General features: G+C 48.0%; 1 protein-coding gene across 2 annotated transcripts in view; it reads right to left on the bottom strand.

The window, feature by feature from the left end:
• The window catches only part of rad54l (RAD54 like), a 59,231-nt gene that overhangs the window by 18,706 nt on the left and 21,812 nt on the right, over window positions 1–18,713 (bottom strand). For both annotated transcript variants that reach the window (XM_078560894.1, XM_078560893.1), the window contains exons 7-12: window positions 17,742–18,030; window positions 15,866–15,990; window positions 6,241–6,391; window positions 5,865–5,991; window positions 5,111–5,185; window positions 3,643–3,782 (exon numbers count right to left, since the gene is read on the bottom strand). In XM_078560894.1, coding sequence (XP_078417020.1) covers window positions 3,643–3,782; window positions 5,111–5,185; window positions 5,865–5,991; window positions 6,241–6,391; window positions 15,866–15,990; window positions 17,742–18,030 — 907 coding nt within the window. The remainder of the gene's footprint in view (window positions 1–3,642; window positions 3,783–5,110; window positions 5,186–5,864; window positions 5,992–6,240; window positions 6,392–15,865; window positions 15,991–17,741; window positions 18,031–18,713) is intronic.

Below are 18,713 nucleotides of genomic sequence, written 5' to 3'. Positions count from 1 at the left end.
GTCTCACGTCAGTGGTAGAGAAACTATTGGACAAAGTTCTGAAGGAGAGTATCTATCTCCACTTGGAGAGGCAAGGTTTGATCAGGGATAGTCAGCATGGCTTTGTCAGAGGGAGGTGATGCCTAACAAATTGGATTGAATTTTTTGAGGAGGTGACCAGATGTGTAGATGAGGGTAGTGCAGTTGATGTAGTTTATATGGATTTCAGCAAAGCCTTTGACAAGGTCCCACATGGGAGACTTATAAAGAAGGCAAGTGCACATGGGATACAGGGTAATTTGATAAGGTGGATTCAAAATTGGCTTAGTTGTAGGAGGCAGAGGGTGATGACAGAAGGCTGCTTTAGTGACTGGAAGCCAGTGTCCAGTGGCGTACCACAGGGATCTGTGTAGGTCCCCTATTATTTGCATTTATATAAACAACATAGCTGACTATGTGGGGGGTAGAATTTGTAAGTTTGCGGATGACACAAAGATTGGCCGGGTGGTTATCAGTGAGGTTGAGTGTCTTGGGCTACAGGAAGATATAGACAGGATGGTCAAATGGGCAGATAAGTGGCAGATGGAATTTAACCCTGAGAAGTGTGAGGTGATACACTTTGGAAGGAGTAATTTGACAAGGAAATATTCAATGAACGGCATGGCACTAGGAAGTTCTGAGGAACAAAGGGACCTTGGCGTGTGTGTCCATAGATCTCTGAAGGCGGAGGGACACGTTAGTGGGGTGGTGAAAAAGGCATATGGGACACTTGCCTTTATCAATCGAGGCATAGATTACAACGGTAGGGAGGTCATGTTGGAGTTGTATAGAACCTTAGTGAGGCCACAGCTGGAGTAGTGTGTGCAGTTCTGGTCGCCACATTACAGGAAGGATGTGATTGCACTGGAGGGGATACAGAAGAGATTTACTAGGATGTTGCCTGGAATGAAACATTTAAGTTATGAAGAGAGATTGGATAGACTTGGGTTGTTTTCATTGGAGCAGAGAAGACTGAGGGGTGACCTGATTCTTTGAAGCCTCATTCCTGCTAAGCTGCTATGCCTTCCTACTTGCTTTTTCTACAGCTTGTTGTGTTGAAATCAATATTCATTGCATAGATCCCTACTATAATTCATTCTTTCCTAGGACCTCAATATTGAAATTTTGTCCTTCCCTCACAAAATCACAGAATCATACAGTGCAGAAGAGGCCCTTTGGCTCATCGAGTCTGCATCGACACGTGAGAAACACCTGACCTACCTACCTAATCCCATTTCCCAGCACTTGGCCCATAGCCTTGAATGTTATGACGTGCCAAGTGTTCATCCAGGTACTTTTTAAAGGATGTGAGGCAATCCGCCTCCACCACCCTCCCAGGCAGTGCATTCCAGACCGTCACCGCCCTCTGGGTAAAAAAGTTTTTCCTCACATCCCCCCTAAACCTCCTGCCCCTCACCTTGAACTTATGTCCCCTTGTAACTGACCCTTCAACTAAGGGGAACAGCTGCTCCCTATCCACCCTGTCCATGCCCCTCATAATCTTGTACATCTCGATCAGGTCGCCCCTCAGTCTTCTCTGCTCCAACGAAAACAACCCAAGTCTATCCAACCTCTCTTCATAATTTAAATGTTTCATTCCAGGCAACATCTTGGTGAATCTCCTCTGCACCCCATCCAGTGCAATCACATCCTTCCTATAATGTGGCGTCCAGAACTGCACACACTACTCCAGCTGTGGCCTCACCAATGTTCTACACAACTCCAACATGACCTCCCTGCTTTTGTAACCTATGCCTCGATTAATAAAGGCAAGTGTCCCATATGCCTTTTTCACCACCCCAATAACGTGTCCCTCCGCCTTCGGAGATCTATGGACACACGCCAAGGTCCCTTTGTTCCTCAGAACTTCCTAGTATCATGCCATTGATTGAATACTTCCTTGTCAAATTACTCCTTCCAAGTGTATCACCTCACACTTTTCAGGGTTAAATTCCATCTGCCACTTATCTGCCCATTTGACCATCCCGTTTATATCTTCCTGTAGCCCAAGACACTCAACCTCACTGTTAGCCACTCGGCCAATCTTTGTGTCAGCCGCAAACTTACTAATCCTATCCCCCACATAGTCATCTATGTCGTTTATATAAATGATGAATAATAGGGGACCCAGCACAGATCCCTGTGGTACAGATGATTTGTGTCCCAGACTGCTGAGGGAGGCAAGGGAAGAGATCGCAGGGGCTCTGACCCAAATTTTTAATTCCTCTCTGGCCATGGGGGAGGTGCCAGAGGACTGGAGAACAGCTAATGTGGTTCCACTATTTAAGAAGGGTTGTAGAGATAAGCCAGGGAACTACAGGCCAGTGAGTCAGTGGTAGGTAAACTATTGGAGAAAATTCTGAAGGAGAGCATCTATCTCCACTTGGAGAGGCAAGGGATAATCAGCATGGCTTTGTCAGAGGGAGGCGATGCCTAACAAATCTGATTGAAATTTTTGAGGAGGTGACCAGGTGTGTAGATGAGGGTAGTGCAGTTGATGTAGTTTATCTGGATTTCAGCAAAACCTTTGACAAGGTCTCACATGGGAGACTTATAAAGAAGGCAAATGCACATAGGATACAGGGTAATTTGATAAGGTGGATTCAAAATTGGCTTAGTTGTAGGACAGAGGGTGATGACAGAAGGCTGCTTTAGTGACTGGAAGCCAGTGTCCAGTGACGTACCACAGGGATCAATCTTGCCTTTCTGCTATAAAATTTAGACTGCTAAAATTATAGTTGGAGTCACTTAAACCTCCTCTTTTATTACTTTGGTTACACAATAAAAAGAAAATTGAGTTTTAAAAAAAACATTAGTACTATGCCAAATTTCTATTTCAGAAATCTGGCTTTTCAGACATTGGGCCATAACCTCCGACTAGTGTCGGAAAGTGCTAGCCTGCAGAAATTAGAAATAGTAAATACGTACTTATCTGGTCTTGAAAATTGCGTTGCCACTTCCGTTCGCCGGAGCTGCTTGAGGCATGCATTGAAAGAATCCTTGCAGGCCCCAGTGAAGTGTAGCTCCAGCAAATTCAAGAAGGTCATGCCCCCTTTTTTACAGCATTTGCTGCCGTAAAGCAAGTAAGTTTAAAGGGCCAGGGAAATTGACAGGCCAAGGAGAAGGTAAGTGTCTAAGGTAAGTGGATTGGATTTGGGGGTTGTGGGGGGTGGTGTACGGGGGTTGGGGGGCTGTACAGGGTGGTCTGAGATTTGGGGGAGGGGGGCGGTGGGTTGGGTCGGGTGGTCCAAGGTTGCGGGAGGAGGAGGGGGGTGGGGGGGGTGTTCTGGAGGGGAGTCCTGCGGGGTCGGTCTGGGCCTTTACAATAGTTACCCAGAAGTTAGAAGAGGTTTTAATTCTTCTAACCTTTTCTAGCTAACAATTGGTATAACCCCAGCAGAACCATCCGAAGTTTGCCATTTAAATCACATTTTTGGATGGCTCCCAGCACAGCGCAATTGTTTGGAGGAAGTTAGCACTCTGGGCAATTGCCATGCAAACCCTTACCTGGGAATTTGCCAGAGGGATTCCCCAGCGCTACTTTGGGGTAACCCCCAAATCCGACGCTGGGGAGCGCGAAAGTTACGGGCCAACAAATCCAAATCCAATTATTTTACTACTCACGGTTGCAAAGCTTTTTCAGTGAAGTAATTGAAGATAGAGAAGAGACACTCATCTTCCCACTGTGAGCTTGTTCCATTTCTATTGCCGGTTTGGCTTGTTTTAAGAACAGCTTGTACAACTCTGACTGCAGAGACGTGAGTCTGAAGAAAAGAGGCAGAGGTTTAATTAAAATTATAGACGGACATGGGGGAAGAAGGGCAGATCCACTTAACTTTCTTATCCTTCCCTGCGGGAGGCAAGGGTGTATGAAAGAAAACAGACTCCAGTGACAGAAGCATCTATCTGCATAAATATGTTCAATTGGACAAATGTAATTTATTTATAGTTGCCCAAGTCATATTATATATTATTTGATTTAAAATATATCATGCAGAACAAACAATTACGACTGCAAAACTGATGAATGTGAACATTAATAATGACAGCAGAAGCCTGCTCAGTTAGCACAATAATTGTATTTGCAGAGTTGAGCTTCCTCAAATTAACTTTATCCTCCCCTTCAACAGAAGTATTTCCTTGATAGTCAGGGAATATAAGTTACCAGACAGATTTCAGAAAAAAAATGCACTGGAGCATTTGTGCCTTTTAAGAGTGTTTTATTTACAAACCTCAGTGCTTACCATAAGATTATTCCTGTTTACCAGTAAAGAATAAAGGTTGCATTATGCAGTCAGGTCAGTCCTGATCTTGTTCAATGGGAGGAACATAGGAACCAAAGTAAGCCATTCAGCCCCTCTAAACTATTCTGCCATTCAATTAGATCATGGCGATTTGTATCTCAACTCCATTTATCTGCCTTTGTTCCATATCCCTTGACACCCTTAACAAACAAAAATTTATCAATCTTAAACATTTCAATTGTCCTGGCATCCACCACTTTTGAAGGGTGAATTTTCCAGATTTTGGATGGAGAAGTGTTTCCTGATTTCTCTCCTTTATAGCCTAGCTCTAATTTTAAGATGATTCCCTCTTGTTCTAGATTCCCCCACTCGGGAAATAATGTATCTGTATCTATGCTATCAAATCCCTGAATCATTTTAAAAACCTTGATTAGACCACCCCTCCACTTCCTAAATTCAAAGGAATATAAACCAAGTTTATGCAACCTTTCTTCACAGTTTAATCCTTTAATCTGTGGGATCATCCTGGTGAATCTGTGCTATACAACTTCCTAGGCCAATACAACTTTCTTGATTCAGTGGCCAAAACTGCATGCAGGAGGAGTTGAATACCCGTGTATCACAACATAATAAAGAACACATTACCCCTCTTCTCACTATATTGTTTACTTGTGTGTCAGTAGAAAATAAGGAGTATATCATATATCATCCTGTGTCCTGCTTCAGACATGCTGAGTCAATGTGAAGGACTTAAACTGATACAATTGGGTCAACTGGTTTGCATTAAGGGAACTGGATTAGGCATATTATAACTAAACACATGCAATGCTAAATGTGATAATTATTACCTGCAGCAGACAATCTGCTCAATCTTCACTGGCAAGTATTTGGAGAGGATATCTGATGTCCTTCGAATTAAACACCTGAAATGAGGATTTGGGAAATATGTCAGATAAAACAAATCAAATAACACATATCCAGGTGAAGGCGCTTTTTGTTAACCCAGATCAAACCTATCAATTAAGGTCATTCATATGTAAACAAGGAAGGAACTTTTAACCACAAAAAGTGAATAATGTAAGATGAAGCATACGATCTCTATCCCTGACAAAAACAAAAGCAGCAATATCACAAGAAACCCATCGACTCCAAGTGCCCGTTCAAGACACACAACACTCATATTTGGATAAAAGCAAAATACTGCAGATGCTGGAAATCTGAAACAAAAACAGAAAATGCTGGAAAAACTCAGCAGGCCTAACAGCATCTGTGCAGAAAGAAAACAAAGCTAAAGTTTCGAGTCCTTATTCTTCATTTGGATTTTTATTGCCATATTTGGATATTTAATGCCATTCCTTCATTGACACTGAATCACAATGAGGAAACTTCCTAACACCATTGTTAAGAACTATGACCATAAGAACTGCAGCTCTCCCATCATCTCCTTCTCAGGTCAATGAGGGATGAGCAATAACTATGATCTTGCCAGTGTTACCCACATCCCGAGAACAATTACAAAAAATACGATTTAGGAGTTACTCTGGCATAATACCAGTAATTCTCTTGGCAACTATTTATTTTCTTAACTATCTGCTCCCTTACCTATTCACAATGCTGATTAACTCTTTTAGTTTCTCCTCACCGTGCTGCCTTTCACGTTCGCTTGCAGCTGCATCACGCCCCTTCAAGATGGACAATTCAAATCGTTTTTTAAATTCCTGTGCGGTGCCTTAAGAAAGGTTTAAACAATTACTAATCTGCTTTAGAATTAACTCTCGATAGCCACAAAGTGAACCTTAAAATTCTAGATTATTTTTGCAGCACAAAGGAATGCCGTACAGAAACTGATATTTCATTTATGGAGTGCAACCAGCAACTAGTTCCAGAAAAAATTCCGCAGCAACTTTAAACGCCCGCAAAGATCCAATTTTAACCAAAACACATCTGTGCAAATCATAAAACGGAAATAAATACTTGCCGAGTATTCCTGCATTGACAAAATGTACAAGGCTGAAGTACTCGAGCAGGTCATTCTGGATTGGAGTTCCTGAGATCAATACACGGCGCTTGGCATTTAGATTGTTCAGAGCCTGGTATGTCTGGTTGTCTGAATTTTTCAACCTGTGGCCCTATGATGTGAAAGGAATACTTTAGAAAGCTTTCACTTGCATAATTCTCTTTCGGTTTTAAAATATGTTTTTAATTTTTTAAATTTGCAAAAACTGAAAGAAATTAATATTTAACTCAGGTTGAAAGTGAAAGGTATACAGTATACATTGCACCTAAGCAGGCACTTAATGTAATTCACACAGGACTGTACATCACATGCATAACAGAGTATTACAGAGGTACCATATCCCTTGGAGATCCTCAACATCATCTTGTATGCTCTTCTCAAATATCTGCTCTTCTGCTGTGGTGAGTTCACAGACTACAAAATCTACAGCATCACACACACATAAATCACATACAACCCATAACATACCAGACCTAAACAAAACATTAGGATTTGCTGCACGCTATACAAGAACCGTTACTGACGCATGTGTTATGAGTGAATTATCAGTTTGTACGCAGTGTGTTCTGAATCTGTAGGCAAGGGGTAGAACTTAAGCAAGTTGTGAATAAGTGCTGTTTAAACAGACATCGTTGGAACAGAGGAGAGATTTAATTGCGGTGTATAAAGTTATGAGGGGCCTAGAAACAGTGGAAAGGAAGGATCTGTTTGCCTTAACAGAGAGCTGAATAACCAAGGGACATAGATTTAAAGTAACTGACAGAAGGATTAGAGAGGAGTTGAGAAGACTTTTTTCACTAGAGAGCAGTGGGGATCTGGAACTCAAAGCCTGAAGGGGTGATAGAGGTAGAAATCTTCATGCATTTAAAAAATAATTGGATATACAATTAAAATGCACTAACCTTCAGGGCTACAGGCCAAGAGCTGTAAATTGGGATAAGGCTGGATAGCTAATTTCGCTTTGGAGAGACAATGGGTGGAATCATCCGAAACTGCTGGTGTCGGATATGTTGTTTGGTGTGGGGGTGGCGGGGGGGGGGGGCGGTGGCGGGAGAAGCGGTCACACATTGGAGAGACCTTGTATAAAGTGACCATTCCTCTGCAGCTGAGACAGTTCAGGCGCAGCCACATTGCTAGGATAGGAATCGGGTCTCTAGCATCTTTGCCCACTCAAGCAACGCAGGCGCATCAAAGTGCCACCAAGTGCTCCAGAGCTTTTCACCCTTCGGGCACAGACTGCAAAGTAATGAGCATTTTAGTGGACTGCAGAACAGTTGGACGACTGGGCACGTTGTACAATCCCCTTGCTAAAGCTGGCCATGGAGCCCTCACTGCTGGAGGTGGTCACAGTATCTTGCAATGTCATCATCCCGGTTTGGACCAGTCTCCCCCATGGTTCAAGCTAACAATGCAGCCTTGCACAGCAGGTTAGGAGAATGACTGTGCCTGAGCTGAGAGCACAGGAAGCAGTCCAATGGGCAAAGCTGCTGCCAATCGGTCGGGTGGAGGTGGGTGGGGTTTCTGGCATCCATGCAGCGCACTAATCTCTGGCCATCTAAATGGTGACCAGGATGTATTAAGGGACCTTCAGACATGCTAACCCATACATCTCTCTCTTTCATCCTGCAGGAGAAGTACAACAGGATCATGGAGCCTGGTGACCTAACTGTAAGTCTCATAGCTTACAGAGAGCAAAGACGATGGAGAAGAGAATGACTGAGGTGCCTGGCTGCGCAGAGGGAGGAGCAGCACCCTCTGGAAGAAGGGCTGGCTGGGGCTCCCGCACACACTGCCAAAGAGCCACAGCGAGCCATTGCTGGTCAGCACCTAGCTAGACCCAGGGTCTATAGATGCCGCCTTTCATTCCTGCAGATGACTGAGAACCAGTGTCGCCGAAGACTGCGCTTGTCGGTCGGTCAGTTACATCTGCCAGCTACGCAGGATTTGGTGCCACGAGGACATGGAGGGCATCCACTTCCAGTGGCCGTGAAAGTCACTGCGGCCCTCAATTTCTATGCCATTGGCTCCTTTCAGGGCTCCACAGGTGACCACTGAGTGATATCACAATCCATGAGGTTACGGATGCCATCTTTGTGAGGGCACACAACTTTGCGCATTTTTCCTGGGACCAGAACAAACCAGGGTGCAAGATCTCGGTTTCCCACAGGTGCAGGGTTCCATCGACTGCACTCACGTGGCGCTCAGATCTCCGTCGCAACATGCGTGGTGCTCAGATCTCCATCGCAACTACGCTGAATGTGCAACCACCAGAAACGCATCCTGCAGGTCTGCGCACAGTTTCCAGGCAGTGTCCATGACTCCTACATTCTCAGTTGGTCACAGATCCCTGACGTCTTCCTGGATCCACAGAAGCTGCAGGGATGGCTTCTTGGGGACCAGGACGTGGCTGATGACACCCGTGCAGTGGCCTCAGACTGCAGCACAGCAAAGGTATAACGACTCATGCTGCAACTCGCAACTTGGTGGAGCAGATCATTGGGATGCTGAAAATGACGTTCCGGTGCCTGGACTGGTATGGTGGAGCCTTGCAATATTGTCAACAGAGGGTGTCACACATCGTTATCGTCTGCTGCGCCCTTTACAACCTGGTGCTGCAATGGGGAGAGGAGCTGGCTGAGGAGGAAATGGAAGAGCTGGAGGTCTCCTCTGATGAGGTTGACGCTGACAGAGATGAGGGTGGGGAGGCCCTTGCACTGGCCACATGAGGCAGGTGCTCTCGGGAGGCCCTCATAGCACATAGATTTGTGGAGGATGATGACAGCATGCAGTGAGGAGACACCATAGATCCTCACATTGCATCTATGAACATTTGACTCCAGTCTGGCTTATGGCAGTGCACATACCCTCTGTGATAATGCTCCTGTTATGGAGACGCAGTGGAGGCATTAATAGTTGCTCAATTGCAGGAGGATGACAACGACATGCAGTGAGGACACTCCATAGATCTTCACAAAGTTTCTGAGAGTGTCTGACTTCTGTCTGGCCAAGGGCAGCTCGCTTGCGCTCTGTGATCAGGGTCATACAACAGAGATGCAGTTATGAAACTTTAAACGCATCTGATCTGTTGTCTATCTTCAGCACCTGACCCCTTCAGCAGCACAGCATCACTAGTCACAGATGCTGAAGAGATGGGGGTCAGCCGCACTGTAAAGGTGCTGAGAGCAAACAGAGAGAATGACAGTACTCTGTGCCACCTGCCCACAACATTTTGGCAGCAATGACAAGCACCGTCGAGGTGCAGGCATTAGTAATGTGTTCAGGGAGTGTGAGGCTGGACCATCATTTTGGTCTGAAAGCTGCACAAAGCACAGGGAAGAGGCCCTGGACTGAAATACTTGCCTTTATCTTGTGCAGAAAGGTTTCACGTCTGAGTGATATGAACACTGCTCATCAGAAAAAGGAGCCACAGGCAGGGAGACATACTTCGACCTTTATGTACAATAGTTAACAGTATGTACAAGTGATTAACACCTGTACCCATGCTGTGCAGCTACATCTTCTTAACTTTGACTTTCCGTCTTCAGACCCTGCAGCGATACCTTTACATCGAGCCTCCTCCGAGATGGTGTGCCCTGGCGACGTATTTCTTCCGCCAGGTGCACGGCCTGAATTATGACGTGCAGCTCCTGTTTGTAGATCAGAGGGGCCTCGGCTCCTTCCAGGTGTTGCCCGTCTTTTACCAGGACCTGATCAAAGTCTGGAACGTGGTCGCCACGCGACGCAGCTCTCCCCCGTCAGGAGTAGCGGCTATCGTCAGAGAGCCGCTGCTCAGGAATCCGCCCCTCCGTCCCTTTCAGTGGCTGGCGGAGAGGAGGGCTGTGACTGCCGGGGTGACCAGGGTCGGGGACGTGCTGGGTGGCGGAGGACTGGGCTGGATGCTCCCGCAGGAGTTGGCGCGTCGCGCGTCAGTGAGTGTCCAGGTCGCAGCCGATGCCATCCAAGACCTAAAAACGGTCGTGCTCGGACCAGAAGTCATTTTAGGTCTGGAGGTGGCCCAGGTGCGCGGTGATCTTCCGGCTGAACGTTCCCCTGTTCGGACGGAATTCCACATTGGCCCCAAGCCCCGAACCCTCCCTCGGGTGCCGGTGCCCCGCAATAATATGAGCCGCCTCGGGGACATGCCCTCCGTGCCATTTGGCACGGTGCGGAGGGGTTTTCTGTACGGACTGCTGCTGCACACCTTCCATTTTCTCGCCCTGGTCCGCCACCCGGACACGCCCTGGCGTGCCTTGTTGCCGTCCGGCGGCGGAGGCCCCCGATGGGAGGCCCTCTACAGAGGAGTTCTCCCCCTTTCTATCGGGGACCTGGGTTGGAGGGTGTTGCATGCGGCAGTCCCCTACAATAGGAGGATGTGTAGGTTCACGGACTCCCAAGACACCTGCTCTTTTTGCGGTCTTGTGGAGTCCGTGGACCACGTGTATATAGGGTGTCTTAGGCTGCACTCCCTTTTTAGTTATTTAAAAAATCTTTTGTTACTGTTTTGGTTGCACTTCAGTCCCATGCTCCTGATCTACGGACACCCGGTGCGGAAGGGGGTCGGGAAGGAGGAGGACCTCCTCGTGAACCTGCTCCTGGGTCTGGCCAAGTTGGCCATCAACAGGTCCAGGCAGCGGGTGATCGACGGGGGAGTCCCGCCCGATTGTTTGTCCCTCTTCCGCGGCTACGTTCGCGGCCGGATGTCCCTGGAAAGGGAGCACGCGGTGTCTGCCGGCACCATCGAGGCCTTCCGTGCTCGGTGGGCACCGCGGGGTCTGGGGTGTTTTGTTGACCCCTTTAATCACATCTTAGTTTGATGTTTGTAAGGTTCCTTTAAAGTTTTTTCCTTGATTTTACAGCTGACCTGACTTAGGGGCTGTGCTTGATTTCTCCCTTGTTCTTTTTGCTCATTTAGTTTATTGTTTTGACTCAAAAGAGTTACATCTTCTTAACTTTGACTTTCCGTCTTCAGACCCTGCAGCGATACCTTTACATCGAGCCTCCTCCGAGATGGTGTGCCCTGGCGACGTATTTCTTCCGCCAGGTGCACGGCCTGAATTATAGAGCAGAGGGGCCTCGGTGGCTCCTTCCAGGTGTTGCCCGTCTTTTACCAGGACCTGATCAAAGTCTGGAACGTGGTCGCCTCGCGACGCAGCGCTCCCCCGTCAGGAGTAGCGGCTATCGTCAGAGAGCCTCTGCTCAGGAATCTGCCCCTCCGTCCCTTTCAGTGGCTGGCGGAGGGGAGGGCTGTGGCTGCCGGGGTGACCAGGATCGGGGACGTGCTGGGTGGCGGAGGACTGGGCTGGATGCTCCCGCAGGAGTTGGCGCGGCGCGCGTCAGTGAGTGTCCAGGTCGCAGCCGATGCCATCCAAGACCTAAAAACGGTCGTTCTCGGACCCGAAGTCATTTTAGGTCTCGAGGTGGCCCAGATGCGCGGTGATCTTCCGGCTGAACGTTCCCCTGTTCGGACGGAATTCCACATTGGCCCCAAGCCCCGAACCCTCCCTCGGGTGCCAGTGCCCCGCAATAATATGAGCCGCCTCGGGGACATGCCCTCCGTACCATTTGGCACGGTGCGGAGGGGTTTTCTGTACGGACTGCTGCTGCACACCTTCCATTTTCTCGCCCTGGTCCGCCGCCCGGACACGCCCTGGCGTGCCTTGTTGCCGTCCGGCGGCGGAGGCCCCCGATGGGAGGCCCTCTACGGAGGTGTTCTCCCCCTTTCTATCGGGGACCTGGGTTGGAGGGTGTTGCATGCAGCAGTCCCCTACAATAGGAGAATGTTTAGGTTCACGGACTCCCAGGACACTTGCCCTTTTTGCGGTCTTGTGGAGTCCGTGGACCATGCATATATAGGATGTCTTAAGCTGCGCTCCCTTTTTAGTTATTTAAAAAATCTTTTGTTACTATTTTGTTTGCACTTCAGTCCCACGCTCCTGATCTACGGACACCCGGTGCGGAAGCGGGTCGGGAAGGAGGAGGACCTCCTCGTGAACCTGCTCCTGGGCCTGGCCAAGTTGGCCATCAACAGGTCCAGGCAGCGGGCGATTGACGGGGGAGTCCCGCCCGATTGTTTGTCCCTCTTCCGCGGCTACGTTCGCGGCCGGATGTCCCTGGAAAGGGAGCACGCGGTGTCTGCCGGCACCATCGAGGCCTTCCGCGCCCGGTGGGCACCGCGGGGACTGGGGTGTTTTGTTGACCCCTCTAATCACATCTTAGTTTGATGCTTGTAAGGTTCCTTTAAAGTTTTTCCTTGATTTTACAGCTGACCTGACTTAGGGGCTGTGCTTGATTTCTCCCTTGTTTTTGTTAATTTAGTTTATTGTTTTGACTCAAAAGAGTTACATCTTCTTAACTTTGACTTTCCGTCTTCAGATCCTGCAGCGATACCTTTATGTCGAGCCTCCTCCGAGATGGTGTGCCCTGGCGACGTATTTCTTCCGCCAGGTGCACGGCCTGAATTATGACGTGCAGCTCCTGTTTATAGAGCAGAGGGGCCTCGGTGGCTCCTTCCAGGCGTTGCCCGTCTTTTACCAGGACCTGATCAAAGTCTGGAACGTGGTCGCCTCGCGACGCAGCTCTCCCCCGTCAGGAGTACCGGCTATCGTCAGAAAGCCGCTGCTCAGGAATCCGCCCCTCCGTCCCTTTCAGTGGCTGGCGGAGAGGAGGGCTGTGGCTGCCGGGGTGACCAGGATCGGGGACGTGCTGGGTGGCGGAGGACTGTGCTGGATGCTCCCGCAGGAATTGGCGCGTCGCGTGTCAGTGAGTGTCCAGGTCGCAGCCGATGCCATCCAAGACCTAAGGACGGTCGTGCTCGGACCCGAAGTCATTTTAGGTCTCGAGGTGGCCCAGGTGCGCGGTGGTCTTCCGTCTGAACGTCCCCCTGTTCGGACGGAATTCCACATTGGCCCCAAGCCCCGAATCCTCCCTCGGGTGCCGATGCCCCGCAATAATATGAGCCGCCTCGGGGACATGTCCTCCGTGCCATTTGGCACGGCGCGGAGGGGTTTTCTGTACAGATTGCTGCTGCACACCTTCCATTTTCTCGCCCTGGTCCGCCGCCCGGACACGCCCTGGCGTGCCTTGTTGCCGTCCGGCGGCGGAGGCCCCCGATGGGAGGCCCTCTACGGAGGTGTTCTCCCCCTTTCTATCGGGGACCTGGGTTGGAGGGTGTTGCACGCAGCAGTCCCATACAACCGTAGAATGTGTAGGTTCACGGACTCCCAATACACCTGCTTTTTTTTGCGGACTTGTGGAGTCCGTGGACCACGTTTATATAGCGTGTCTTAGGTTGCGCTCCCTTTTTAGTTATTTAAAAAACCTTCTGTTGCTGTTTTGTTTGCACTTCAGTCCCACGCTCCTGATCTACGGACACCCGATGCGGAAGGGGGTCGGGAAGGAGGAGGACCTCCTCGTGAACCTGCTCCTGGGCCTGGCCAGGTTGGCCATTAACAGGTCCAGGCAGCGGGCGATCGAGGGGGGAGTCCCGCCCGATTGTTTGTCCCTCTTCCGCGGCTACATTCGCGGCCGGGTGTCCCTGGAGAGGGAGCACACGGTGTTTGCCGGCACCATCGAGGCCTTCCGTGCCCGGTGGGTGCCGTCGGGACTGGGGTGTTTTGTTGACCCCTTTAATCACATTTTGGTTTAATGTTTGTAAGTTTCCTTTAAACTTTGTCCTTGGTTTTACAGCTGACCTGAATTAGGGGCTGTGCTTGATTTATCTCTTGTTATTGTTAATTTAGTTAATTGTTTTGACTCGAAAAGAGTTACATCTTCTTAACTTTCCTAACCCTGCCGCTATGTCTTGGTACTCCCCGGCCATCCACAGAGGAGGCAGATGCAGTCTGCTGACTGCTACACCCTGTCTGTGATGACCTTAGCGGGTGTCCTCTGGAGGGCCCTGCCCTGTTTTTGGAGTCCTGCTGTGTGGCAGTGGCACCCTCCTCGGCCTATGGATTTGGAGCTGCTGAGGTCACAGTAAGAGGGGATTCGAATGGGCCGGACACTCCCAGAATCACCTGGATGGATGGCCCTAGGGGGTACACCTGCTGATTGTCCTCCCTATGGATGCCTAAGGGCCCCTGGCTGACTCTTTGAGGATAAGGGGTAGCTGGAGTGAGATCGAGCTGCCTCACACCCCTCTTGCGTACACACCATTAGAAGCCAACTATGGCGGCAGCGAAGGAGTTGAGCCCGTGCAGCAGCGACGTCCTGGACCAAGGTCTCCATGGCGGCCACCTTCCTACCAGTGTTGACCTCAGTGCGTTGGCATGCCTGCGCTATCACCTCAGCCTGAAGGCAGACAGACTCCTCCATCGTGCCTTGCAATCTGAGGAGTGCAGCGGACATCCCTTCCTGATGCTCCCGAGCTTGCATTTGCAGCTCCAGCAACTGTGACATGACCGAGTCCAGAGACGCGTCATCTGACTCAGACTCAGCAAATTTCTGGCCTCCAGTTGTTCTCCAAGTGCCAGACACCTGGGAAGTCCCTGCCGCTGGTTGGTGTGGATCAGACAGTGTTATGTGCTCTGTTGAAGGGCACTGGTGCTGACCACCGCCGCCATCGCCTCCCAAGCTGGATTAGTGAGGTTGCTGCTCAGTCTGCGGCCAGAGGACATCACGGTGAACCTCCACTGCATTCAAAAGGCGCTCGAGGGATGCGTCATTGAACCTGGGAGCTGCAGTCTTTTTGCCTTTCAGGGCCATGTCTTCTTTGCAGCAGTCGTGGGCTGGAAGCACTGAGAGGTGTGCACACGGCTAGATTTAAAATATGGCGCCTGGCGTGCTGAAGCGGCAAGGTGATGACATTGGCGAGCGAATGAAAGCCCGCCCACTATGGAAACGACATGTTTCCTGTGCGTGCCTAATTAATGCAGCGGGTTTGGGACAATACGGTGTGAAAAGCTGCCATTGTGGCTGGTGGGTAGAACATCGTTTTACCCGCCCGCTACTGCACTGAGTGCAAATCTGGGTGATTACGCCCATTGTATCGAATGGCCTCCTTCAGCACCATAGATTTTCTGTTTCTTTGCAATTAACCTAGAAAGTATGTCTCTGAAAGTAAAGTTATAGAGGCATATAGGATTGTTCAGGGTATAGAAAGCTTTAACCCAGAATATTACTTTAAATTAACCCATAGGAATAGAACTAGAGGATATGAGTCCAAACTAGTAAAACGTAATTTTAGGGCCAAGGTCAGGAAATGCTATTTCATTCAAAGAGTGATCAGTTTGTGGAATTAACTTCAGGCACAGCAGTGGAAGCAAAAACCCTGAAACCATCTAATCATTTAAATTTGATGCTACAATGGGAGAGGATCATTAAATAGGGGATCAAATCTCACAGGATGGATGAATTAACATGTGCCAAAAAGCCTTGCCCCATCTGTGATTGTTTTGTGGTCTTGTGAATTGAGTATCTGCTATCACATATACATGCTGAGACACAGTTACTCCAAGCAAAATATGAAGCAAAAGTAGTTGGTCCAGCACCAAATATACCCAATTTGGTCAGATTTCACACAGAAAACAGCAGTATAGTTAAATTACAAAATAACAGGAAGGTTAAACTAAGTTACATGGCATTCTACCTCATCACAAATGACCAAGCCAACAGCACCCTTGCAAAGCACGTCAGCGTGTAGCCGGAATGTCTCATAAGAAATTATGAGGATTGGAGTTGGGATCCGCAACCCATGCTGGCTCATGAACGTAGCTGTACAAGAAGGAAAAGGACAATGAAATAAATCAGTCAGTATATAGATTTCTACCTAAAGCAGTAAGTTACAATGTAGATCTGTCAACTTTGGGTATTTTCAAACTATGAGGTTTAGTGTAACTCCTGCAGTATGGCATTCTGTCCTTAAAATTTCTTACAATTGCTGACAATCGTATATTTCAGCTTATCCAAAACTCTGCTGCTGCTTATATCCTATCCCACCCCAAATTCCACTCGCTCATCAGTCCCCAGTCTCCCAGCACCTCAAATTTAACATTCCCATCCTGATGTTTAAACCACCTCATGACCTTACTCCTCTAATCTGGAACCACACCTCCCCCCCTCCGAGTATTCTCCTTCATTAACCAATAAATATTGGCCAAGCCACCAGGGAGAAATCTGTGCTGTCTTTGAAGAATTTTGTCGAATGTTTCTGAAAGGGCAGACAGGGACTTGGTTCACATCTCATTTGAAAGATGGCACCTCCAAAAGTGAAATGCTCCGACAGATCTGCACTGAAGTGTCAGCCTAGATTATAGAACCAGAGAAAAGTTACAGCACAGAAAGAGGCCATTCAGCCCACCATGTAGGCCATTCAACCCACCATGTCTGTGCTTCAAATCTTTGAGTGGAATTGGAGCCCAGACACTTTGGACACTGAGGCTGAGAGTGCTACCACTGAGCCAAGGCTGACAACTTGAATAGGAAGAGAAATGTACCCAAGATCAGTCTCTAAATGGACTGAACTCGTTGACACTTAGAATAAGGAGTGAATTAATCGTGGAATGCAACACTCACTCCTGAAATTTTGTAATTAGGATTAATTTTTTTTTCAAAATTACAATTATACATTTCCCTATTGCCAAGCATGCTGCCTATCAAATGTGCAGTATAGTCAGTTGCTACCAAGCATAAGTTCATTCTGTCTAACCAACTTTGGCTTCCAATCAAATTACTAAGCGTTTTTTTTTTGTTCATGGAACGTGCGTGTCACTGGCTAGGCCAGCATTTATTGCCCATCCCTAATTGCCCTTGAGAAGGTGTTGGTGAGCAACTGCTGCAGTCCATGTGGTGTATGTACACCGACAGTGCTGTTCGGGAGGGAGTGAAATTACTGTTTACAATATGGAGCTTCCTTCATCCAATTCTTCAGCCTATTTGATCTCATCTTTCCAGAATATCATCCTGTCATTGCAGCTTTCAAAATAAACCTACCTTGACATTTATAGTCGTTTATAGTCAAGTACAGAACTTGAGTATTGCTGAAAAAAAGAGACATGTCTAAGCTTTTCGTCTTGCACCAATCAGGACACCCACAAGAACACCAGTATAAGGGGAAAACAACAATTTATCCTGTATGTGATGAGAGTACTGATAGGTTGACAAGTGGTGCATTCTCCATGGCAACACCACTTGCCAATCAATCAACACACTCATCACATACAGTATAAATTGTTGTTTTCCCCTTATACTGGTATTCTTGTGGGTGTCCTGCTAAGCGCAAAACGAAAAGCTTAGACACGTTTTTCTTCAGCAACTTCTTGACACTTATATAGGATCCTAATTTAACACCTCACCTGAAAGACAGCAAGCCCTCAGTACTGTACTTTGAATGCCAACTAATTAAGTGCTCATGTCTTGGTCTGGGGTTCAAAACTATAACCTTCTGACTCAGAAATAAAGATGCTACAAGCAATGCCAATTTGGCAAACAACTGACTGACAGAAAAAAATAAAAAAATTACCTACCCAGTTTCTGGTCAATCTCTGTTTTAGTTCCTCCATCAATAGCCAATGATTGTAACCTTCCTGCCAGCCACTTTTCCACCTCATTATACCAGTTTTTCACCAAACTGGACGGAGTCACAACAATGACTTTCTCAATCTCTGGTTTAGCATCTGGGCTTTGTCGCAAGAGGGTCCACATCAGGGAAATGCACTGCAATGTCTTCCCCAATCCCATCTCATCTGCCATAATACAGCCAAAGCCATCCGCAATACGTCGGCCTGTCACACAGTCCCACATGAACTTCACACCCTGAAAGACAGGCACATAATTTACCTACTATAAACTAGGCAGAGGCAGTATATTATTTTTGAGGATCTCAAGTGGAAAGGTACATGATCTTAATCAGATCCTAATCTCAGTCATACTGCTTGACGGAAGGCACTGAGTGGAGGCTAGTGTTTCCTTTCCTCTTCCCAGCCCCCCACCCCCATCTGACATCCCTCTGTGTCACCAAACTTCTATAGCTGAGAGGATGGAATAATCGCATACTCTCAGATCACCGTTACTAGCAGGTTATAGCCAGATGCTAGGACATACCCAACATCTACCTGGGCCAGGCCCTTTAATTTATCTTCTCCCTGCAGAGGTACAAGAACTATTACTCTGGATCTCCCTGTAGTGACACAGCCAATATCAACACTGACAGTTTGGAGAAGCCACAGGCACAAGGCCAGATTAATTGCAGTGCAATACATTTCCAAAACTCTGTGACACCACAGCATTACATTTCCCTCACCAAGGCTGAAGGACACTGAAGGCTGGATTTTGTGGGGCCAACAGGAGTCTCACCTACTGTTCAGAGAACACCTGTCAGTTACGTGGGCAGCTAAATGACCAACGACAGGCATCCTAGTTCCTGTTCTCACTGCTCTATCCCAATGTCCGCTCTTGCCGCTTTATCCTAGTTTCTGCTCTCACCGCTCTATCACAGT

The sequence above is a fragment of the Cetorhinus maximus genome, chromosome 17 (genome assembly GCF_964194155.1).
Source record: "Cetorhinus maximus chromosome 17, sCetMax3.hap1.1, whole genome shotgun sequence".
NCBI lineage: Eukaryota > Metazoa > Chordata > Chondrichthyes > Lamniformes > Cetorhinidae > Cetorhinus > Cetorhinus maximus.
This window is presented reverse-complemented; position numbering and strand designations above follow the sequence as displayed.